Here is a 25279-nt window from a genome sequence, read left to right as displayed (position 1 = left end):
GGGGGATCGAACCGCGGTCCGTCTCCTAGGCTAGCGCAGGTAAGGCAGGCACCTTACCTCCAGCGCCACCGCCCGGCCCCCAGAAGCTATTTCTGAGCAGATAGCCAAGAGTAACCCCTGAGCACCGCTGGGTATGGCACCCCCCAAAAATGGGGGGGGGGGCGCCGAAGAGATAGCACAGGGGTGCTTGCCTTGCAAGCAGCCGATTAAGGACCTAAGGTGGTTGGTTCAAATCCTGGCATCCCATTATGGTCCCCTGATCCTGCCAGGAGCTATTTCTGAGCAGATAGCCAGGAGTAAACCCTGAGCTCCGCCGGGTGTGGTCCAAAAAGAAAAACAAACAAAAAGTAAGTTGAAAACCTAGACAAGTCAGATTATGTTTATGTATGTATGTATGTATGTATTATGTATGTATGTATGTATGTATGTTGTATATATACACACACCCCAGAGAAATTATTTCTTTATACTTGTGATATTCAAAAATGTATTCTTTACTTTGATAGTAACATCAATATGCTTTCTCTTGACAATCTCTCCCAGTTAGTAGTACTAAGTAACAACTATGCAAAAAATATATTCCTGGCCTCAGTAACAACTATGCAAAAATAAATAAATAAATAAATACACACACACATTTCAACTTTTCTTTGGGTGTGTGTGTGGATTTGAGCCAGACCTGATAGTACTCAGGGCTTACTTCTGGCTCTGTGCTCAGGGATCACTTCTGGAGGTGCTCAAGAAATGAAATGTCAGCAATCAAACAAATCCAAGGCTGCCATGTGCAATGGAAATGCCCTACCCACTCTGCCCCTCAGATATATTCATTCATTCATTCATTCATTCATTCAGGTTTTTAGGCCACACCCTGCGGAATCAGAGGTAAGTTACTTCTGGCTCTGCACTCAAATCACTCCTGACAGGCTCAGGGGACCACATGGGATGCCAGGGAATCAAACCTGGTTCCGTCCCAGGTTGGCTACATCCTGGGTTGGCCTACCACTGTGCTATCACTCCGGCCTTGGCCCTTCAGATCTTTAATGTGTAAGAGCAACACTACAGCAATTGCCTACATGATATATGTCGCAAGGGGGATGGGGAAGGACTTTGGTGGAGGTTTTTTTCTTATCCCTCATGATTTACTAATAACAGCATTATCACTCAATTTTTTTTTTTTTACTCAATTTTAAATAGGTAAGTTTTTCTTTGACATGCCGTTTCATTTTCTGTTATTTCTAGGTCTCTCAATTCAACCTGAAATTATACATTTAACCAATCTTCATTTTTCTTTTTGACAATTAGAATGTTATTACTTAAGACTACTATTATTTTGGAGTCTTCCTGCCTTTAGACTCCTGTTCTAAAATACTGGCTTAGCAAAATGATTCAATTCAGCTGTTGAAAAGTCTTCAACCTATATTTCCATCTGTAGTAAACTTCTCACATAGGGGTTGGAGAAGTAGAACAGGTTAGGCACTTGTTGGATATGTGGCCAACCCTGGTTCAAATCCCAGGCAGCACAAATAATCCCCCTGAGGATGGCCAGGGGTCAATCCTGACCACAGCCAGGAATAGGCCCTGAGCAGTAGCTACTATGGACTGCCCCCCAAAAACAAAATTAAATAAATTCCTCACAGCAGCAAAGAAGGCTTCTAATAATTCTATTATCCCTGCTTCTTCATCATCCTCATCATGTTCTTCTTTATTTAATGGTAAAGATCTATTTGAAATATTTGCTTGGGAGGGTATATCACTAAATGGTAAAGAACATGACTTTAACTGGTTTAGTCCCTGGTACTACTTTAAATATGTATGTATTTGCCAAACATGCTGAATATTTGCCAAACCTTTCCTCATGCATAGCATCCTCTTACCACTTTTTCCCTAGCAACAGCCAACTCATATCAAATCTATTTCTTGTCATTTCTTTTACATTTACTCACTGTAAGACTTATTCTGTAATCTATGTTACTATTGTACTTCACAAATAATTGTTCTCTTTTCTCCTCTCACTTCTCTCTCCTTCCTCTCCCCCCCCCCCCCGTCACATTTTTGGGCCACATCTGGTGTTGTTCAAGGGTTAGTCCTGCCTCTGCACTTAGAAATTACTCCCAGTATAGCTCAGAGGACCATATGACACGCTTCAGATTAGTCACCCTAGTCGCAAGCAAAGCAAGCACCCTATTCGCTGTAGTATCTCTCTGATTCTCTGCCTCTCTTATGACATAATGTTAGTTATGTACGTATTCATTTTCCTTAGAAATCTGAGTGGAATGTGGCTATTGCACCATTATATACCAATGTTTGGAGAAAGAGCTCAATAAATAAATAAATGTTATTCAAAAATAGACAAAACAAAATAAATACATACTAGGTACATACAGTGGTTAAGAATCCCATTACATCCTCATTACTTTTACTGACAAATAACAGAATTGGGACTAGTATTTTTATGGGTTTATTATTTGTAGTGTCAGGAATTGAACCTTGACCCCACAAATGCAAAGCAGATGCTCTATCAATGAGTTACATACCTGTCACTGTTACTGTTTTTTAAGTCTGTTAAAATCCTCTTTTGGTTGTTGTTAAAAAACAACAAGAACAACAACAACAACTTAGCACAAGTGTTTATTTTTAATATTGCTACAGGGTGCACTCCATGTGATGTTCACCAACAAGCAAGGCAGGGTGCCCTGAACTGAACTCAGGGCCTCACCTATGTGAGGCTTGTGCCTGCTCTATCTACCTAAGGCAACTGAGCCTCATTCCTGGGAATAGAGATGCATTTTTTTCTTTTTTTTTCTTTTTTTTAGTTTTTCGGGCCACACCCATTTGATGCTCAGGGGTTACTCCTGGCTAAACTCTCAGAAATTGCCCCTGGCTTGTGGGGACCATATGGGACCCGGGAGATTGAACCTCGGTCCTTCCTTGGCTAGCGCCACCTCACCGGACCAAGAGATGCATTTTTTCAATAAAGCACTTTCTACAAAGTCAGTCTATATAACACTGCTATTTACTTTAAGAGAGCCTCGTTTAGTCAAACAGCCATCAAGATCAAAAAGGGAATAAAGGAATAAAACATAAATACTAAGTTTACTCTTTTTGAAAATAAGCATTTTTCAAAAAATAGTTACTAATTTTAACATGATCCATCCTCTGGCAGAGATGAAAGAGATTGCCTGATAGTATTAGAACTTGGAAAGATGCCTTTTGGTCAGAGAACAGAATTATGAGAAACAGGTAGAAGCTATAGAAGACAAGGAAAAACACTGAAAGACTAGGAACTGGGAGAAAAAATGGTAAAATTCAAATAGAACTGAGCAAGGGTAAAAAAGGCTACACACTGCCAGGAATGACTCCTGAGCACAGAGCCCAGAGTAACCCCTGAACATTGCCAAGGGGGCCCCAAAACCAAGAAAACATACAAACAAGCTATTTATAAAGCAAAATTATTCTTTGTATGAGAAAAAACATAAAACATATTTAAACTTATAAATACTAGAGAAATAAAGGAAACAGAGTTAAGATTACATGACAATGATAGCAAAATCCAGTACATAAAAATTCCACAAATAGGTTACTCCTGGCTCTATGATCAGAAATCGCTCCTGGCAGGCTCGGGGGACCCTATGGGATGCCAGGATTCGAACCACCGTCCTTCTGCATGCAAGGCAAATGCCCTACCTTCAAGCTATCTCTCCGGCCCCACAAACAGGTTTTTAACAAGTAATTCAAGAGACATACTACCCAAATTTAGGTGAATTTTGCTTGTTTTCAACCAAACTATTAGAGACAGAAAGACATACAAAGAAACAACTCAGTGTATCTGACAGGTACTATTTCTATGACACTAAAATGACCCCAAAGTCTTTTTAATTCATTTTGTTTCAGGGCCACTCCTTGGAGTGTTCAGGGTATACTACTCCTGGCAGTTCTTGATGGATCACTGGTAGCACCAGGGATTGACCTCATGTAAGGCAAACTCCTTAATCCCTGTATCAAATACCTTATTGGGGGGGGGGGGGAGCGGGGAGAAGAGTATGGGCCACACCCAGCTGTGCTCAGGAATTACTCCTGGCTGTGCACTCAGGAATTATTCCTGGCAGTGCTCTGGGCAATGTATGAGATGCCAGGGATAAAATGCAGGTTGGCAGCATGGAAGCCAAATGTTCTACTCACTGTACTATCGCTTTGACCTCTCAAATGTCTATTTTATTAATAGGAGTAATAATAAAGCAGCTATATTATTTTAGATGAAAAAAGTATTTAAGAGATACTGAGAATACGGGGCTGGGAAGGTGGCGCTAGAGGTAAGGTGTCTGCCTTGCAAGCGCTAGCCAAGGAAAGATCGCGACCGAGGTTCGATCCCCCGGCATCCCATATGGTCCCTCCAAGCCAGGGGCAATTTCTGAGCGCTTAGCCAGGAGTAACCCCTGAGCACCAAACGGGTGTGGCCTCCCCCCCCCCCCAAAAAAAAAAAGATACTGAGAATAGTCATCAATAAAATAAACATTATAAATTTTGCTTCACAATAACCCAGAGGGATGGGTATGAATTGATAGGTATTGGAGACATTGTTCATGGATGAGGTCATGATATTCTTTTTTATTTTTATATTTCAAATTATCCATAATAAAAAAAACTATAGGAAAATACAAAAAGGTTTCCTGAATTATTTGATTAATTTTAAATTAAAAAAATGTTTTTGTTTTGTTTTGTTTTTTGGGTCACAGCTGGAGGTTCTCAAGGGGTCATTTAGAATCCTGGGGATTGAACCCAGTTGGTCATATACAAAGCAAGCACCTTAACCACTGTACTAATCACATAGGCCCCTCATTTTAAGTCTTTAACACATCCAATTTAAAAATCTTTTATTCAAACTTTACTCTACCAAAAATTTATGAAGAAAACGTTTTTTTCACTCTGGATCGCTAAGTTGATGACTTAAAGAATTTATAAAATCATTTTCCTTACCTTGTCCGATAATTCATTCTCCACATCTTTCTTGATTCTCCTCAGCATAAAAGGCTTTAGGATCATATGTAAGCGAGAGAGCTGATCTGAAATACCAGAAGCCCCCAACAAATAGTACTTTATATATTAATACAGACAAAAAATAATCGCAATAATCTTATAAAATTATTCTCACACCTGATTAAATTATTCTCTGAAAGAAAATAAAAATCCTTTTCCCTCAAAAGGAAATTGACAAATCTAAATTTTCTGTAGCATTATCCTATCATCAATTTGGCAATTGGTTTTCAGATAGATCTGATGTGAGCCATTTAAAAATACTAGCATACCACAAAATAAGATTTTTTTTTTTTTTTTGGTTTTTGGGTCACACCCAGCAGTGCTCAGGGTTTACTCCTGGCTCCATGCTTAGAAATTGCTCCTTGCAGGCACGAGGGACCATATGGGATGCCGGGATTTGAACCAATGACCTTCTACATAAAAGGCAAATAACCCACCTCCATGCTATCTCTCCGGCCCCATTAAGATTTTTTTTTTAGTTTCTTTTTTCTTTTGGTTTTTGGGTCACACCTGGCAGTGCTCAGGGGTTACTCCTGGCTCCACACTCAGAAATTGCCCCTGGCAGATACAGGGGACCATATGGGATGCCGGGATTCAAACCACCATCCTTCTGCATAAAAGACAAACGCCTTATCTCCACACTCTCTCTCCAGCCCCCAAAGTAAGATTTTTTTTTCAGGGGCTGGAGAGATAACATGGAGGTGGGTTGTTTGCCTTTTATGCAGAAGGTCATCAGTTCGAATCCCGGAGCCCCATATGCCCCATATGGTCCCCCGTGCCTGCCAGGAGCAATTTCTGAGCCTGGAGCCAGGAATAACCCCTGAGCACTAACCACAAAAAAAAAAAAAAAATTTTTTTTTCCTTCAAAGTCTGCCAGCAAATTATCAGGTAGTGAAGGAAACAATTTTTTTATTGTTAGTTTTGGTTTTGAGTCACACCCGGCATGGCTCAGGGGTTCCTCCTGGCTCTACGCTCAGAAATTGCTCCTGGCAGGCACGGGGGACCATATGGGATGCCGGAATTCGAACCACTGTCCTTCTGCATGCAAGGCAAGCGCCTTACCTCCATGCTATCTCTCCAGCCCCCGAAGGAAACAATTTAAACATCAAAAAAAGAAAATAAGGTATTTTGTTTTGTTTATTGAGATCACTCTTAGCAATGCTTAGGGGATCATATGTGTGCTAGGGTTGGCTGAATGGAAGAAAAATGACTTACACCCTGTACTATCACTCAGCCATAATAAATAATATTTATTATTAAATATGTAATGATTATATATTAATGTAATAAATACTTTTTAACTTTTTAAAAAGATATTATTGGGTAAAAAAGATATTGATAAAGTTAAAATCTTCATAGAATCAAATTCTGATGTAGCGCAGAAAACAAAAAGACATTTCTATACTTCAAACAGTTAACACGGACTGTTCTGATGAAAATAGTCAAAAATTAAAAATAAAATCAAGACTATCATTATCACACTAATTACTTTTTAACTCATTTTAAATTTGAATTCTAGTCATTTGTCATTGGTTTATATAATTTTCAAAACTATGGGATGATTCACAAATTCTACTTTATTCTTGTTTATTCTATTTTATTCTTCTAATCTATCATCTCAACTTTAATACTATATCTAAGCAAGCACCTTTTCTGAATCTTCCACATATAAACAAATCACATGACAAAAAATTATTTTTTCTCACTTCACGAATAAAAAATATACAATCAATATGACAGCCTACAGAGATATGTAGATATGTAAGTTAGGGCCGGAGAGACAGCATGGAGGTAAGGTGTTTGCCTTTCATGCAGAAGGACAGTGGTTCGAATCCCAGCATTCCATATGGTCCCCCCTGCCAGGGGCAATTTCTGAGCATAGAGCCAGGAATACCCCTGAGCGCTGCCGGGTGTGAGCCCCCCCCCAAAAAAAAAACGGAAAAAAAAAAAAAAACCAACCAAAAAAACAAAAAAAAAGGTAAGTTAAGTCAGTAAGGTAAATTCATAATTCATGATAGGTAAGTTCATAAAAGTACTTACTCTCATCAATGGCGGATTTGTTTTCTGCATGGCTCTCAATGTCTTTGGAAAACCATTCATTAAACTCCTCGTGGGAATCAAATAATGTTGGCATAATGAAGTGTAGCAGAGCCCAGAGCTGGGGGAAAAAAAAAGGTAAAGTGAAATAGCTTCAGGGCAACAAGGTGACAGTATGTAAAGGTGTAAGGCTTTAGTGAGAGAGTAAAAGTTTGTGGAATGTATGAGGAGGTCACAGTGTATGTCTGTGAGAGAGATGTATGTAAACAAATGCCTTATCAACCCATTTGTAAATTCATTGAAAACAAGTCAGAAAGTGCACTACCTAGATTTTGCAGTGAAATATATATTTATATTACCAAACAAATCTATTTCACTGCTAAACACAATTCAAGGTGGTAAAACTTATTTCTAGTATTTCTAGGATAGAAGTTTATCAATGAAAATGCATGAGGCCAAATTAGGTTTGTGGTCTACTTTAGTAAGTAAAAGGTTGTAAAAGAGCCACATCTATTCATTTATAAGCTGGCTATATTTCTTTTCATTACAAATTTGAAGTTTCCATAGTGTCTATGACATACAGTAAAATATAGTTACTATTAAATATAATTGTAGTAAAATATAGTTACTATTTTTAAAATTTGTCTTTCTTTTTGAGCTACATCCAGTGGTTCTAAGACATGCTCGGGGGACAACATGGGGTATTGGGGATTGAACTCAGGGCGGCCATGTGCAAGGCAAGTATCTACTATACTATCACTCCAGCCCCTACTTCTTAAAGTTTTCCAACTTCTGTATTAGATATTCAACTATCCCAAAGAAAGAATTTTAGCTCATCTCATCTCTCCTAAAAACAGGGAGCATTCCTAATGTGGTCACTATTACAATAAATACAAAGAAATAAAGTAATTAATTTGTATGACTGAAAATAATAAAATAGGAATGATTCCAAACAAAGATCACTTGGGGGCAAACTATGGCCAAATACCTGCACAGAACATGTAGGCATGGGTAAAGAATTCTCTTCTAGGCTGAGAGACAGATCATGGGCTAAACACTTGCAAAGGCCCAAGTTGGATCCCAGGCACCACAGGTAATGAATCCCAGGCAAGGCTGGGAGTAGCCATGATCACCAATGGTTATGATTCTCCCTCCCCCAAACTCTTTGCTGTGCTGGAACCATTGCTTAAAAAGTCATGAAACTGAAGATGTGACTGGTGCCTACCTCTGCCATGGTGTTTTGAATGGGGGTTCCAGTTAGCAAAAGACGATTTCGACATTGGAACTGCAAGAGGATCTTCCAACGAACACTGTCCAATGAAATTTAAAATAATTACAAAGTCCACATTAGCAGTAAATCTTTTTGCTTGTTTGGGGGCCACCCCCAATGGTGTTCAAGGCTTACTCCTGGCTCTATATTCAGGGATCATTCCTGGCAGTACTTAGGAAACCATACTGGGTGGCAGGGATAGAACCCAGGGTCAGTTGAATGCAAGTAAAGTGTCATATCTGATGTTCTGTATTTCTAGCTCCTAAACCTTTATTATACCCAAGATACTTATTATAAAAGATACTTTCCCAAAATATAGGGCAGGAAATATAAGATAGTACAGAAAGTTAGGGTACTTGCCTTGCATGTGGCTGACCCCAGTTGGTTTCTCAGCACCATACTGGCTCCTCCCAACAGTGATCCTTGAGCACAGAGCCAGGAATAGACTACCAGATATAGAATAAGAACTACCAGGTGTAAACCCTCCCCCAAGGAAAAAAATAACAGTATCAGTGTATTTGTACACAACTGAAAATAATTTTTTTAATTTTTAAAATTTTATTTTATTTTTGGGGGCCATACCCGGTGACACTCAAGGATTACTCCTGGCTATTCACTCAGAAATTGCTCCTGGCTTGGGGGACCATATGGGGGACTGAACCGAGGTCTGTCCTAGACTAGAGTAGGAAAGGCAGACACCTTGCCTTTCCCCTTGGGCCGCTTCGGCATCTATTTTTATTTTTTTTAATTCATATTTTTTCACCCAGCTGTGCTCAGAAATCACTCCTGGTAGGCTCATGGGACCATAGGGGTTGCTGAGGATCAAACCAAGGTTGGCCACATGCAAGGTAAATGCCCTACCCTTTGTGCTATCATTCTGGCCCCAACAAATAAAAATTTTAAAGCAGAGAACAGGAAGTGTGAGTCCTTTATAATTAAAAAAATTATGTTAGGTTTTAAAAAAAAAGCAGTGAGCAAGAAAGAAAGAGGGAGAGAGTTAACAATATAAAGTAATGTGCTTCAGAGAAAGAAAAAGTCTGGAAAATGTCACTGCGGCATGTCAGGAGGTAGAAGTAAACAGTACAAGGATTAAAGCACTTGACTTGTATGTGGTTCATCCCAATTTAAATCTCTGGCAGTACATATGGTTTCCTGAGCACTACCAGAGTTCACTCCTGAGCACAGAACCAGAAAGTTATCCTGAGACACACTATGGCCTTCGTCCAGCCACTCCAACAGCCTCAACCTAAGAAACCATTTTTTCAGTTAATATGAACCTCTATCAAAATCCAATAAAAATTATAAAAGTTTAATGTCACTGAAAAGCTTTATAGCCAAGCATTTACTATTGATTTTGGGACCTAACACATTTTTGAAAACTTTTTTTTCCAAGGGGGGATGATGGGGGTTTGGGCATTCCTTGGCATTGCTTACAGACTACTTGATTCTGTGCTCAGTGTCATTCCTGGTATGGTGGTGCTAGGGATGGTTATGGATTATTTAAAACAATTTTTAAAGATGGTAGGGAATCTAATAATTAACCAGAGATTAGAAAAACCAATATAAAACAGAACAGATAATCTATATAATGCAACGTTCTACTTCTTACTTAGACTTCCTATCTAAAATAACTCCTAATAAATGGAGATCCCTTTCTCCATTTAAATTTTCCTCAAATAACTTTAAAAATATCTTAATTGTTGAATAGAATTTAAAAAGACTATTTTTTGGGTTTGTTCTGTTTGGGCCACACCCAGTGACGCTCAGGGATTACTCCTGACTCTGCGCTCAGAAATGGCTCCTGGCTTGGGGAACCATATGGGATGCTGGGGGATCAAACCACGGTCCGTCCTAAGCTAGCATTGGCAAGGCAGACACCTTACCTCTCCGCACCACCGCTCCCAGCACCAAGACTATTTTTTAATGTCTTCTAGTCAGATATATAATTTATGCAGAGACTATAATGTCATGGTCTTTCTGAAACTTCTCTGTATATATGTATATGTACATATACATATGTTCTCAGTCCATGGAGTTTGATTTCTACTATATACATTACCTGGAACTACTTTTAAGCGCCTGAGCCTCATCCAATACCATGTATTGCCACTTGACCCGTTGAAAATATTTTACATCTTGAACTACCAACTGGTAGCTGGTGATGACCACGTGGAAAGGGGCATCCTGAGTGTAAAGGGTCTTCTGGAAATGTAAGAGGGGAAAGGTAAAACGAAATAAATAGCAACCAGAGCAATAATACAGTGGGCCTGGGTTCAATCCCCAAATGGTCCCCTAAGCCCCATCAGAGTTAATTCCTGAATATAAAGCCAGGAGTACCCCTAAAATTACAAAATGGGGCCCAAAAGCCAAAAAAAAAAGGCAAGGTGAGAGAGAAATAAATTTATAATAAAATAGTGAGAAATGGACTATATTTCTAAGGCTAAGCAAGCAGCCAGTGAAAGAGCTAAAGATGCACTTCTCAAACAAAGGAGGGACATATGCAGTTTTCTCAAAGTAGTCTTCAAAATCACGACAATTGATCAATTTTTAAATAGTGAGGGATATGGCTCAGTGAAAGAACACTTGACATGCACGTGTAAGATTTTGTGTTCAGTCCATGGCACCAAAACATAAAAAAAAAAAGGAACAAATCTCCTTAAAACAACAATTTTTTAAAACTTTATTTATTCATTGGTTTTGGTACCACACCTAGTGGTGCTCAGGGGTTTTACTCGTGGCTCTGCACTCAGAAATCATCCCTGGCAGGTTGGGGGACCATATTCGGATATGCCGGGACCCAAAACGGGTCCCTCCTGAGTCGGCTGCATGCAAGGTAAATGCCCTACTGCTGTGCTATCTCCCTGGCCACTAAAATAATAACAATTTAATCCCTGACTTTACAATTATCTAGGGTAGGGGCTGAACAATAGTATTGCAAGTAAGGTTCTTGCCTTGCTCATGGCCAACCTGGATTCAATCATAAGCCCAGAGCACCACCAAGAGTGATAACAAGTTCAAAGCCAAGAATAAACCCTAAGCACTGCCACGTGGGGCAAAAACAAAACAAACACAAACATACATACAGGAGGTGAGGCAAAAACAAACAAACATACACACACACAACTGTTACTCCACCCTGGATTTACGTGTAGCGACCTGAGACCCACCCATTTCTGGGAGGGGTCTTGGGTACCGGATAATAGGTGTGACTTTACCTGCAAAACCCGGCCCATTCCTGGGAGGGGTCTTGGAATAGGTAGATAAACCCGGTAGCCAGGGGATTAGGGGCTTTTGCCTTTTGGCCCTGCTGGGCTCTATGAGGGAGATGGCTGAAAGAGGATAAGACGCAGGGCAAGCCTAGAATGGCTGTATGCTTGAAAGGTTATGAGTAGGCCACACACATGTGGTGGCTAGGGCCTGAATAAAGATGATTCTTCCTGAAGCCTGCCTGTGAGTGAGTGATTTCGCGTTTCACCTGGGCCTGAAACTCGCCGGTTCATGGGGTTGCTGAGCCACGTGGCCTGGGATGGCAAAAAGAAATCCATCGCCATCCACCGCCATCCAGCCTCATCTTTAATTATGTAATGCAAGACACAACTATTGTTTATAGCCAGAAAAGCTTTGTAAAGAAAAGGAAAATATTACTTCCCTGTTTCCAGAAATATATAAAAGGCTTTAAACACAAATTATTCAAATAATTCAAACCAAGTGAGAAATAAGGACTATAAAAGTTTGTATTTGTTTGTTTATATGTAAAGCTGAAACTTACCTGACTCCAGAATCTCCTGATTACTTTCCTGTCATGAGGATTTCCCCAATATGGTAGCACCTAAATAAAAGGATCAATAGGTTACTTCCTACTGATAATCTAAAAAGCATCATCACAAATGCACAGTCGGTATTAATTTTAAAGAGTCCAAGGGAATGAATCTAGGAATTCCTTGGGGTTGGGGAGATAGTTCAAAGGACTTAAGTGAATGCTCTGCATGCAGAAGTCTTGAGTTCAAGCTCAGGTACTGCTTTATCCTCTGGGATCAAGAAAAACCCTGAGCAAAAAACTAGGAGTAGCCCGTGATTGTAAACAGGTATAACCATCAAAACCAAAACTAATACAAATAAAAAAAGGAATGTTCTATCATTGCCAAACAAGGTACTAGATCAGTACTCCTGCTGACAAATTAAAATATTAAAAAAGAGGGGCCAGGGATGTAGCATGGAGGTAGAGCATTTGCCTTGCATGCAGAAGGACGGTGGTTCGAATCCTAGCATCCCATATGGTGGTTCCCCGAGCCTGTCAGGAGTGACTTCTGAGTGTAGAGCCAGGAGTAACCCCTGAGCGTTGCCAGGTGTGACACAAAAACCAAATATATAAAAGAAAACATCTATTTGAAGGTATCTCAAAGAGCTCTCAATGAAATAGAGAAATATAAAACAAAGATCCACGGGGCCGGTGAGGTGGCGCTAGAGGTAAGGTGTCTGCCTTGCAAGCGCTAGCCAAGGAAGGACTGCAGTTCGATCCCCTGGTGTCCCATATGGTCCCCCCAAGCCAGGGGCAATTTCTGAGCGCTTAGCCAGGATTAACCCCTGAGCATCAAACGGGTGTGGCCCGAAAATAACAAAAACAAACAAACAAAAACAACTAAGATCCAGAAAAGAAAATAAGTTTAAGGGCCTGTGACTCAGAGTATCTTCATTGCAAATTCAATCCCCAATGAAAATGGATGCAGAGTATTATTCTAGCAATTTTGCTATTTGTGATCCCTAATGCCAAAGCAATTTCTGGTTACACCACCACTAGATATGAGAGAACACCACAACTAAATGAATATGATTACCAGAGGGCATTCCAATTCAAGGATGTGCAAATATCATATAGAGGTAAAACCCTGGGTGAGCACATTTGTGAGTACCACATTCACCCCAGATCAGTGGTTGGCAAGCCGCGGCTCGCTAGCTGCATGCGGCTTTTTACACTTTTTAATGTGGCTATTCTGTGTGCCGGGCAGCCGCTCCAGGAGTCAGGACTCTGCTCCTTAGTACTGAGAGAGGCAAGGAGCAGAGTCCTGACTCTTGGAGCAGTCGCCCTGCACACAGAAGAGGGCATTAAAGAGTGTAAAGAGACGCATGCGGCTTGTGGCTTGTCGACCACTTCGATGAACACTACAAATAGAATATGCATAAGTGCCATGAGGAAAGAGTGAGAACTCGGCTAAGGAGACAGCTGAGTCAAGAGTACATATCTGGGGCCGGGGAGATAACATGGAGGTAAGGCGTTTGCCTTTCATGCAGAAGGATGGTGGTTTGAATCCCGGCATCCCATATGATTCCCTGTGCCTGCCAGGGGCAATTTCTGGGCATAGAGTCAGGAGTAACCTCTGAGCGCTGCTGGGTGTGACCCAAAAAACAAAACAAAACAAAAAGAGTATATACCTTACATAACAAAAACTTGAGCACTATAGGCTCAAGCATTTTACTCAGTTGGCTTGGCAATAAATAACTGAGGGAGGACTAGGCATATGTGAACATGTTTTGGGAGAACCTACATTCCTATCCCAAAATAAAGAGATTTCCAGCAAGACCATAACTAAATTTTTTTAAATTTATTTTAATTATTTTAATTTTTGGTTTTGGGGGCACACCCAGCAGTGCTGAGGGGTTACTCCTGGCTCTGCACTCAGAAATTGCTCCTGGCAGGCTCGGGGGACCAAATGGGTTGCCAGGGATTGAACCTGGGTCCATCCCGTATTGGCAGTTTGCAAGACAAATGCCCTTACACGGTGCTTTCACTCCGGCCCATAACTAAGTTAATTTATTTTTTGTTTTTTTGGGTCACACCCGGCAGTGCTCAGGGGTTTACCCCCCCAGGCTCTACACTCAGAAATTGCTACTGGCAGACTTGGGGCACCATATGGGATGCTAGGATTCGAACCACTGTCCTTCTGCATACAAGGAAAACACCCTATCTCCACGCTACCTCTCAGGCCCCCATAACTAAGTTTATTAATTTTAATATACATTATGTTTTAAAAGTAGCGGCCGGGCGGTGGCGCTGGAAGTAAGGTGCCTGCCTTGCCTGCGCTAGCCTAGGACGGACCGCGGTTCGATCCCCCGGTGTCCCATATGGTCCCCCAAGAAGCCAGGAGCAACTTCTGAGCACATAGCCAGGAGTAACCCCTGAGCGTCACAGGGTGTGGCCCAAAAACCAAAATAAAAAAAAAAAAAGTGAAAGATGTATCAGAAATAAAGCAGGAAGTCTACAGGTTTAATCTGAAAAGTTACACCAAAGGCAAGCACAAATATATATAAAAAAGCAAGAAATACATCTCAAGGAGATACACAGAGACATGCATGGTAAAAGGGGGAAAATAGCATGTAAAACTAAAGACAGTCTTTTTTGATATCATAAAAAATTGAAGTTTTTGTCAAAAATGTTTAAATAAACTCAAATAAAGGTTCAATACCAAAACAAAAAAGTATAAATCTGTAATACAGCTCATAGCTTGAAAATGTACTAAGCAAAAATGGACTGAAGGGGGGCCGGAGAGATAGCATGGAGATAAGGCCTTGCATGCAGAAAGTTGGTGGTTCAAATCCCAGCACCCCATATGGTCCCCCAACCTTGCCAGGAGCTATTTCTGAGCAGATAGCCAGGAGTAATCCCTGAGCTTCACCGGATGTGGCCCAAAAAAAACAAGTACAACAAAAAAATAAGATAAGGGGCCCGGGTGATAGCTCTGAGAAAAGATGTTTGCCTTACTGGCAACCAACCTGGGACGGACCATGGTTCAATTGTCGGCATTTCATTGGTCCCCCGAGTCTTTCAGGAGTGATTCCTGAGTGCAAAACCAGGAGTAACCCAAACTATGCCGGGTGTGCACAAACCTACAAAAATAAAACCAACTAACCCAATAAAGAAAAAGATATAGAAGAGCTATAAGTTAACACATCTTGCCTAATCAACATATATAAAACACATATATAAAACAGTCTCACAACTGTAAATGCCTTAAATTTCCTAATGTAAAACACCAAAATACATCACGAACATTTAAAAAAAACTGTACCAGAAGCTGGTACATAAACATAAAGTGAAGAAAATTTATATAGGACCTGGAGAGATAGCACAGCGGCGTTTGCCTTGCAAGCAGCCGATCTAGGACCAAAGGTGGTTGGTTCAAATCCCGGTGTCCCATATGGTCCCCAGTGCCTGCCAGGAGCTATTTCTGAGCAGGCAGCTAGGAGTAACCCCTGAGCATCGCCAGGTGTGGCCCCAAAACAAAACAAAACAAAACAAAAAAGAGAATTTAAATAGTCAAGAAAAACAAAAGACCAGACACAAATGTTAGAAAATTGTCAATCTGAAAGGAAAAGGACCATGGTAATAGGAAAAAATTTCATATTCATAAGGGAGAAATCAGAAAGCCTGATCATCTAGAAATAGTGTTATGCAAGGGCCGGAGATATAGGATGGAGGTAAGGCATTTGCCTTTCATGCAGAAGGACGGTGGTTCGAATCCCAGCACCCCATATAGTCTCCTGTGCCTGCCAGGGGCGATTTCTGAGTGTAGAGCCAGGAGTAACCCCTGAGTGCTGCCAGGTGTGACCCAAAAACCAAAAAAAAAAAAAAGTGTTATACAGACACCTATAAACAAATGAACTTACAAATATTAATATCAGAGATCTAACTAGCATTTCAAACAGACTATAAACATAGTGAGTCAATAGTAACTGTTGGGGTGGAGAGATAGCATCAAGGCAAATGCCTTACGTCAATGCTATCTCTCTGGTCTCAAAAACTCTTAATTTTATTAGTTATAAAAACTAGACTTAAAAAAAAAAGACAATTATATTATTATAGCTGTACCACTGCACAGATTATAGATACACTTAGATCTACTGAATTGTTTAGTGGTTTATTTTTTGTTTTGTTTTGGGGTCAAAACCGGCCAACGCAGGCCGGAGAGATAGCATGGAGGTATGGCGTTTGCCTTTCATGCAGAAGGACGGTGGTTCAAATCCCGGCATCCCATATGGTCTCCTGTGAGTGCCAGGGGTGATTTCTGAGCAGAGCCAGGAATAACCCCTGAGCGCTGCCAGGTGTGACCCCCGCCCCCCAAAAAAAACCAAAAACCAAAAACCTGCGATGCTCAGGGGTTACTCCTAGCTATGCGCTCAGAAATCGCCCCTTATTTTGGGGCCACACCCAAGAATGCTCAGAGATTACTCCAAACTCTGCACTCTGAGGAATTACTCCTGGCTGTGTTCAGGGAACCATGCAGGATTATAGACATTGAATCCAGGTTAGCTATGTGCAAGGTAAATGTCCTGCTCACTGTATTGTTGCTCCAGTCCCCTACTTTGCTTTTTTTTGCTGGTTATTTTTAGGGTAGGGTGTTGGCATTGGGTCCTTGCTTACTTCTGGCTCTGTGCTCAGGGATCACCAGTAGTGATACTCAGGGTGATACTCTGTATCAATACTGATTAAAACAAATCAATCAGCTGTAAAACCTGTATTATCTCTTCTGCTTTCAATTATTCACACTAAAATGGCACATTTTAGGTGATAGTGCAGAAATAGTACAGAGGTTGCAGACTGTGGCTGCAACACTAATTAGAATTTCTAACATCAGGGCCAGAGCGGTGGCACAGTGGTAGGGCATTAGCCCTGCACGCAGCTGACCTAGGATTCCAGACCCTGGTTCGATTCCCCAGTGTCCCACATGTTTCCCAGAGCCAGGAGCGATTTCTGAGTACACAGCTAGGAGTAACCCTTAAGTGTCACCAGTGTGGCCCCAAAACAAAAAATCCAAACAAGGGGCCAGCGAGATGGCGCTACAGGTAAGGTGTCTGCCTTGCGAGCGCTAGCCAAGGAAGGACCGCGGTTCGATCCCCCCGCGTCCCATATGGTCCCGCCAAGTCAGGGGCAATTTCTAAGCACTTAGCCAGGAGTAACCTCTGAGCATCAAACAGGTGTGGCCCGAAAAACAAAAACAAAAAATCCAAACAAAAAACAAACAACCAACAACAAAACAAAATCTCTAGCACCACATATGGTACCTGGAGTAATGCTGGGTGTGCCCTCTTCCCTTGCCCCCATCAATAAACTTAATAAATGACATATTTTAAGGGCTGGGGATATGGTTCAGCAGGATAAAACTTGCTTTGCATGTATGAGGTCCTGGGTTCAATCTCTGGCTCTACGCACACACAACAAAATTGTACAAATTAAGTTACAATTGTTTAGCACAATTAAAAAACAGGGCCTCTGGGCCTGGAAAGATAACACAGCAGCGTTTGCCTTGCAAGCAGCTGATCCAGGACCTAAGGTGATTGGTTCAAATCCCGGTGTCCCATATGGTCCCCAGTGCCTGCCAGGAGCTGTTTCTGAGCAGACAGCCAGGAGTAACCCCTGAGTACCGCCGGGTGTGGCCCAAAGATAAATAAATAAATAAATAAATAAATAAAAAAACAAGGGGCCAGAGAGATAGCATGGAGGGAGGGCATTTGCCTTGCATGCAGAAGGACCATGATTCAAATCCTGGCATCCCACATGGTCCCCCGAGCGATTTCTGAGCATAAAGCCAGGAGTAGCCCCTTAGAGCTGCAGGGTGTGACCCAAAAACAAACAAACCAACAAAAAAACAAAACAATTACAAAACAAAAGCAGGACAGTGTCAGAGAGATAGCTTAATGGGTAGAATGCAAACCTTGCAAGCTTGAAGCCTAGCAATTGCTAAATAACCTTGAACAGAATACTGTTGGATGCTGCTCAAAAAAGGACTAAAGGAATAGGATATAAATATATGGCAACTGGGGCCAGAGGGATAGCATGGAGACAGTGCAATTGCCTTGCATGCAGAAGAACGATGGTTTGAATCCCGGCATCCCATATGGTTCCCTGAGCTTGCCACGAGCGATTTCTGAGTGCACAGCCAGGAGTAACCCCTGAGTGCTGCCGGGTGTGACCCAAAACCCCAAACCAACAACAAAATATTTTATGGCAACTGCAATAGGCTATTTTTTTAAACCAAAAAGTATAAAAATTACCATAGAAATTAAAATATTAAATAGAGAGCTAGTACAGTAGCTAAGACAAAGTTCAATCCTTAGTACCATATATGGTTCCCAGGGCAGTTAGCAGTGATCCGTGACCCTAGAACCAGGAGTAATCTGTAGGCACTGCTTGGTGTGGCCCAAAAGCAAGTCACTGAAGCTAAAAATTATAAACCTAGGGACTGCTGAGTTAGTACAAGGGTTAAGATACTTGCACTGCATGAAACTGATTCCTTTGATTTGGGGGGTAATACTCAGTGATACGCAGGCATTATCCCTGGCTTTGCATCAGTAATCACTCCAGGGTTGTACCCTGGTTAGCAGTGTAAGAGTCCTACTCATTGCACTTTAGCTTTGGTCTCGTCTGATTAATTTTTAATCCCAAGTACCTCAGATGGTTCCCTGAGCACCAGTAGGACCAAATCCGGAGCAGAAAAAACAAACATACAAAATATAAAACAAAAAACCCTGAGCACCACCAAGTATGGTACACTCCACATCCCAAATTTTTATACCTATAGGGACGAGTGGACTATTCCAAACATGGCTCTGGTACTTAGAAAGCACAACCAGAATACCTACCTATCCTGGCACCGCTGGGAGCAATTCCCATGCACTAGGTCAGGCAGAGCACCACAGGATGTGCCCCATCTCAAAATTAAGTTTTAACGTATCTGGAGAATGACAACAATGTCACAAAATACAGAATGTGTTCCCTGATAAAATGATTAAAACGAAGTTCATATGTTAGATCAGTAGATTTTTCCTACTATGACAATTAGTACGGAGTCGATTCATTTAGCTAATGCAACAATCATTCAAACTAAATTTTAACTTTCTTTTTTTTTTTTTTTTCTTTTTTTTTTGGGTTTTTGGGCCACACCCGTTTGACGCTCAGGGGTTACTCCTGGCTATGTGCTCAGAAATCGCCCCTGGCTTGGGGGGGACCATATGGGACGCCGGGGGATCGAACCGCGGTCCTTCCTTGGCTAGCGCTTGCAAGGCAGACACCTTACCTCCAGCGCCACCTACCCGGCCCCTAACTTTCTTACTTACAATATATAAATAATTAATATGGCCTTATTGTTCCCATAAATAAGGGATTTGGGTGGGTTGCTTGGTTATGGGGCCACACCCGTTTTCAGGGGACCATATGACTCTGGAATTCCCACATGCAAAGTATGTGCTTTGGTCCTCTGATCTACCTCTCTATCCCTCCTATATCTTAACTTTTATAAGAGGTATTTTGGTATTTTATACATGGTATTTTGGAAACAATTCAAGAAATTAAAGACCACAGTAAATATGGTTGCAAAAGGAAAGTCAGAAAGTATTTTAAAGAGAAACAGAATGCTTGTTGGATTAATTTTTACCTTAAACTTTGGAACAAATCTAGTGAACTCCTGGTGCCAATTGTTAAGAGTAGAAGCAGGTGAAATTATCAAGAAAGGTCCCCAGATATTCTCTCTCTGAAAAGGAAAAACTGGGTCAGTTAACTGTCAAAACTCAAGATACTTAGTTCAAAATTTAGCTAAGAACAATTTAAGAACAGAAACAGAAAGAGACAATGTCTATCTTCAGTATTTGTACTCAGTAACAATGCCTTCTTACTATAGTAATATAGGCAACATTATTCACTTCTTGAGAAAAAATACCAGGCAAATGTTCTCAACCAGAGCCCTATAGATGACTTAATGTAATTTACAAAACACTTGTGATATACTGACTTATATATGCTGTATCCCCTACACTAGATGATCATAAGCTAGTATTGATTAGTTCAGAGCTTTTGTCCTCTGGGTGGGGTATATATTCCCAGAGGTGCTCTGGGCTGGCTTTAACTCTACACTGAGCCCAACTCTGTGCTAGATCTTGCCTGGTGGGCACAGGGACCATATAGGATGTCAAGGATCAAACCCAGATCAGCCATGTGCAAGGCACTTGTCCACTTGCACTGTTGCTTTGGTGCCAGCTTTTTCTTTTTCTTTTTTTTTTTTTCTTCTTTTCTTTTTCTAAATGCTCTTTGAAAAATTATCCATTAGGGGCCAGAGTGGTGGCGCAAGCGAGAAAGGTAAAGGCGTCGGCATTGCGCGTGCTAGCCTAGGACAAATCGCCCAGAGTCCCATATGTCCCCCAGCCAGGAGCAGTATCTGAGGAGCGCACAGCCAGGAGAGTAACCCCTGAGCGTCACCAGGTGTGGCCCCCAAAAAACAAAAAATAACAAAAGAAAATTATCCATTAATTCTCACAAAATTCTGACATGGTAGATAGTATCCCTACTTTTTTAAAAGGAAAACCTCAGAGAGTTAAAATGGAAGTCAGCTAAAGAAAGGTAAAGTAGATTGTCTTTTTACATTGCTAATAAGAATATAGCTCAGATGTAATTAGTATTCTAATTTCTTCTTTTTTTTTTTTCTTTTTCTGGTTTTTGGGCCACACCCATTTGACGCTCAGGGCTTACTCCTGGCTATGCGCTCAGAAATCGCCCCGGCTTTGGGGGGCCATATGGGATGCCGGGGATGGAACTGCCAGAGGATCGAACCACGCTAGCACTTGCAAGGCAGACACTTTACTTCTAGCGCCACCTTCCTGGCCCCTGCATTCTAATTTCTACAGAATGTCTGCCACCATACAGGTGACTTTCAACAGAAGAATAGGGGAAACACAGAGGTTAATTCATACTTGTTGAAACTGCCCCAGTCCTCCTCTAAACCAAAGTATTTCACCAGATTGTAATACTTTATAAAAGCCTTGAAGGTAAGGTGCAGATCACATTCTTACTGTGTATGATAGAAAGCCTATCATTGGGCCCGGAGAGATAGCAGAGCAGCGTTTGCCTTGCAAGCAGCCGATCCAGGACCAAAGGTGGTTGGTTCGAATCCCGGTGTCCCATATGGTCCCCTGTGCCTGCCAGGAGCTATTTCTGAGCAGACAGCCAGGAGTAACCCCTGAGCAACGCCGGGTGTGGCCCAAAAACCAAAAACCAAAAAAAAAAAAAAAAAAAAAAAAAAAAAAGAAAGCCTATCATTGTGTTTAAGTGGTTGGTTAAAATAAAAATTTGACTTGAAGATTTCGAGTCTATATTCTAGAGAAAGATGGAGACTGCTATTATTACTCACTTCCGCCAGATGAGCAAGGAGTGCAATGCTCTGTACTGTTTTGCCAAGGCCCATTTCATCAGCAAGAATTCCATTAATACCCTGGGAGAGGGAAATGGGGTAGGGTGAGAGATACTACAATGTCATCACTCTTCACATTCTATAGTATAAGAATTATACTAATTTTCAAATGAGAATAACTAGATCCAGAACTATTATGCACTGCTATAATTAACAAATTTGCCAACTTCACAGCTACCATTAGAAATCAAGAGGAGGGCCCGGAGAGATAGCACAGCGGCATTTGCCTTGCAAGCAGCCGATCCAGGACCAAAGGTGGTTGGTTCGAATCCCGGTGTCCCATATGGTCCCCCGTGCCTGCCAGGAGCTATTTCTGAGCAGACAGCCAGGAGTAACCCCTGAGCACCGCCGGGTATGGCCCAAAAACCAAAAACAAACAAACAAAAAAAAAGAAATCAAGAGGAATGAGATAAAAAACTAACTTAGCTATTAGGTTAATCTAACAGACACAAAAGAAAACAATCATATAAGCACAATATTAAAACCTTTAAAAGGTATTTAAAAGTTTGTTCAAGTGAATATGATAAAAATGTATCTGTCTGTATGAAGAGAAAAATTAAATTGTAGTCACTGTTATGTACTGACATTTTGATTAGCAAAGCTAAAAAAGGATATTTCAGTTAAATGTTTTAAAGAGGTATAGATTTTTACAAGGACATAATGTAAGTTATTGTTCTGTAGAAATACCCTATTAAATATTGTATGTCACACCCTCTGTACACTTTGTAAAAACAAAGAAAAATACATAAAAAGAAAATCATATAGGGATTTGTGACATTATTGTAATTATGTACTTGAGAATAACGTGCAAAAATAAAAATCAGAATATTTTCCTGTTATGAATGTTTAGTCTATTTGATACCGTACTAAGTTAATGCTTTTTCTTAAAAAAAAAAAAAGTACAGTTTTTGTAAAACCTAATAAACACCAAAAGCAGTGAAAAAAGAAAATCATATTTAGCAAGAACACCTAAGAAAAACTATATACAAATACAAATATTCTTTAGCAAATCAACAATTGGAAATTTAGAAATCTTTCACTTTTGTCAAAGGATACAGATTTATAAAAAGGACATCTAAAAAACTTATGTTTCCCCTTCATAACATGATGGATAAACCAATGACTTAAGAAAAAAAGATAGAAGACTGAGTATGACATTGTTTGTAAATTCACCTGTTCATAGAGATTTGCCAACCAATTCATGCCTTTCAACTGATAACCTTTTAATTTGCCATTAAATATTGTAGGCTGTGGAATGTCCTCGCCAGCACGAATAGATGGGTTTGCCAGACTGTAACTCTCCCCAAACCCAGTGCCAGATTTATTTGCTGCCCGTAGGGCAGCTGCTCGACTTTCTTTTGCATCTTCATCAAAAGACCTTGTCTATAAAATAAAAAAAAAAAAGATCATTATGAGTAAAGAAGAACATAAATACAAATCATAATGACAAAATATTTCTAGTAACTGAAACAGACTTTTGAGTTCAAGCAGTTTGATACAGTAGATTTATAAAGCATAATAATTAGGTATATTAAATTTTTTTTGGGCCACACCCGGCGGTGCTCAGGGGTTACTCCTGGCTGTGTGCTCAGAAATAACTCCTGGCAGGCATGGGGGACCATATGGGACACCGGGATTCGAACCAACCACCTTTGGTCCTGGATCGGCTGCTTGCAAGGCAAATGCCGCTGTGCTATCTCTCCGGGCCCAGGTATATTAATTTCAATTACAGTAATTTAAAATCACATTGACTTATGCACAGTTAAGTGGATGTCAAATGGGTGTGGCCAAAAAACCAAAAAAAAAAAAAAAAAAAGAATATTTAAAGAAATCAGAAAATATTGAATTAGATGGAAACATGATTTAATATACTGCAAAGAAGCACTTATGTAGTTTTGACAGGGTCCAATTTAAGGGTAGACATGATTGCATACAGCCAGCCACCAGATAAACCTTACACAAATTTCTAAGGCAAGTAATAGTAATGTGTAATATGGCCTAGTTGTCGCTCAGGGGTTACTCCTGGCTATGCGCTCAGAAATGGCCCCTGGCTTGGAGAGACCATATGGGACGCTGGGGAGTCAAACCGCGGTCCGTCCTATGCTAGCGCTTGCAAGGCAGACACCTTACCTTTAGCGCCACCTTACCGGCCCTATGATTTCTTTAAATATTCTATCATGAATTATCAAGTTATTACTAATGTGCATGAACAAAGGGATTAGCTGAGTAGATTTCTTTTTTTCTTTTTTTAGTCTCCGTAGAGACTGTCAAAAATTGCCAATACCGACTATATTTCAAGTCGTCACGGCGGGGTATTGGGGAAAGTTTTCAATTAGCAATAATCGCGCCTTGGATAAACCTCATTGGCTACGATACTGCCACTGCGCAAAGCTGAGCAGATTTCTTAAGTCATGGTATAAATCTTTTTTAACAAGCCCAAGTGTGTTTTTTTGTTATTACATAACCATGATACACTTCAGAGAGTATTGCTCAGAATTACTCAAAAGGATAAAACAGGGGGCCGTAGAGATAGCATAGAGGTAAGGCATTTGCCTTGCATGCAAAAGAACGGTGGTTCAAATCCTGGCAATTCGAATCTTGGCATCCCATATGATCCCCGTGCCTTCCAGGGGTAACCCTGAGCGCTGCCGGGTGTGACCCAAAACAAACAAAAAACAAAAAAAGGGGATAAAACAAAAAAATAAAGGAAAATGTCCTAACTTGAGCACGAATGCTCACTTCTTATCCTCTCTTTTCCTACTGTTCTATAGCAAATAGGGGCACACTAAATAGTCACACACATATTCATTCAGTAATTTTTCATTTGCAGTACAGAATCTAAGGCCTCACACATTATCACATTCAAGACCAACATGTTTATCAATTTGTCAATGCTTTAAATTTATAATTTCACTAAATAAGAAGTTGAGATATTTCCAGACTCTACTAGTTTACCTTGTTCATTTTATTTTTGATTTTGGGCCATACCCAATGATGCTCAGAGGTTATTCCTGCCTTTGCACTAAGGAATTACTCCTAGTGATCCTCAGAGGACCATATGGGATGCTGGGAATTGAACTCTGGTCTGCTGCATGCAAAGCAATCACACTACCAGGTGTGCTATTGCTCTGGCCCCACCTTACTTTTTTGGGCCATACCCAGTGATGCTCAGGGGTTACTCCTGGCTATAAGCTCAGAAAACGCTCCTGGCTTGGGGAATCATATGGAATACTAGGATATCGAACCATGGTCTGTCCTAGGCTAGCACAGGCAAGGCATATACCTTACCACTTGTGCCACCACTCCAGCCCCGCACCTTGTTCATTTTTAAGACTCACCCGCGCTTGATGAATATGATAAGCATTTTCAGCATTCTTCAGAGCCTGGGTTTTGAAATGGTTACTATCTGAAAGGAAAAACTTTAGATTATCATACTACAATTATTTTCTTCAAAGATGTAATTAATACAAAGACATGGGGCTGGAGAGATAGCTTGGAGGAAAGACGTTTGCCTTGTATGCAGAAGGTCGGTGGCTCGAATCCCGGCATCCCATATGGTCCCCCAAGCCTGCCAAGAGCGATTTCTGGAGCGTGGAGCCAGGAATAACCCCTGAGCACTGCCAGGTGTGACCCAAAAACCAAATATAAATAAATAAATAAATAAATGGGGCTGGAGGGATAGCATGGAGGTAAGGCGTTTGCCTTT

General features: G+C 40.8%; 1 protein-coding gene and 1 non-coding gene across 2 annotated transcripts in view; both read right to left on the bottom strand.

Annotated features, from left to right (window-relative positions):
* Positions 1 to 25279, bottom strand: part of INO80 (INO80 complex ATPase subunit) — a 112744-nt gene that overhangs the window by 66900 nt on the left and 20565 nt on the right. Inside the window, exons 10-18 of the mRNA XM_049781433.1 lie at positions 24912 to 24979; positions 22747 to 22956; positions 21514 to 21594; positions 19768 to 19863; positions 12111 to 12170; positions 10401 to 10543; positions 8297 to 8381; positions 7075 to 7192; positions 4975 to 5060 (exon numbers count right to left, since the gene is read on the bottom strand). Coding sequence (XP_049637390.1) covers positions 4975 to 5060; positions 7075 to 7192; positions 8297 to 8381; positions 10401 to 10543; positions 12111 to 12170; positions 19768 to 19863; positions 21514 to 21594; positions 22747 to 22956; positions 24912 to 24979 — 947 coding nt within the window. The remainder of the gene's footprint in view (positions 1 to 4974; positions 5061 to 7074; positions 7193 to 8296; positions 8382 to 10400; positions 10544 to 12110; positions 12171 to 19767; positions 19864 to 21513; positions 21595 to 22746; positions 22957 to 24911; positions 24980 to 25279) is intronic.
* LOC126021387 (U4 spliceosomal RNA) lies at positions 23826 to 23966 on the bottom strand. Its single transcript, XR_007499910.1, has one exon. It is a non-coding gene; the product is annotated as a U4 spliceosomal RNA (small nuclear RNA).

This window comes from Suncus etruscus, chromosome 10, assembly GCF_024139225.1.
Source record: "Suncus etruscus isolate mSunEtr1 chromosome 10, mSunEtr1.pri.cur, whole genome shotgun sequence".
Classification (NCBI taxonomy): Eukaryota; Metazoa; Chordata; class Mammalia; order Eulipotyphla; family Soricidae; genus Suncus; species Suncus etruscus.
Note: the sequence above shows the minus strand (reverse complement) of the source record. Positions and strands in the feature narration are given on the sequence as shown.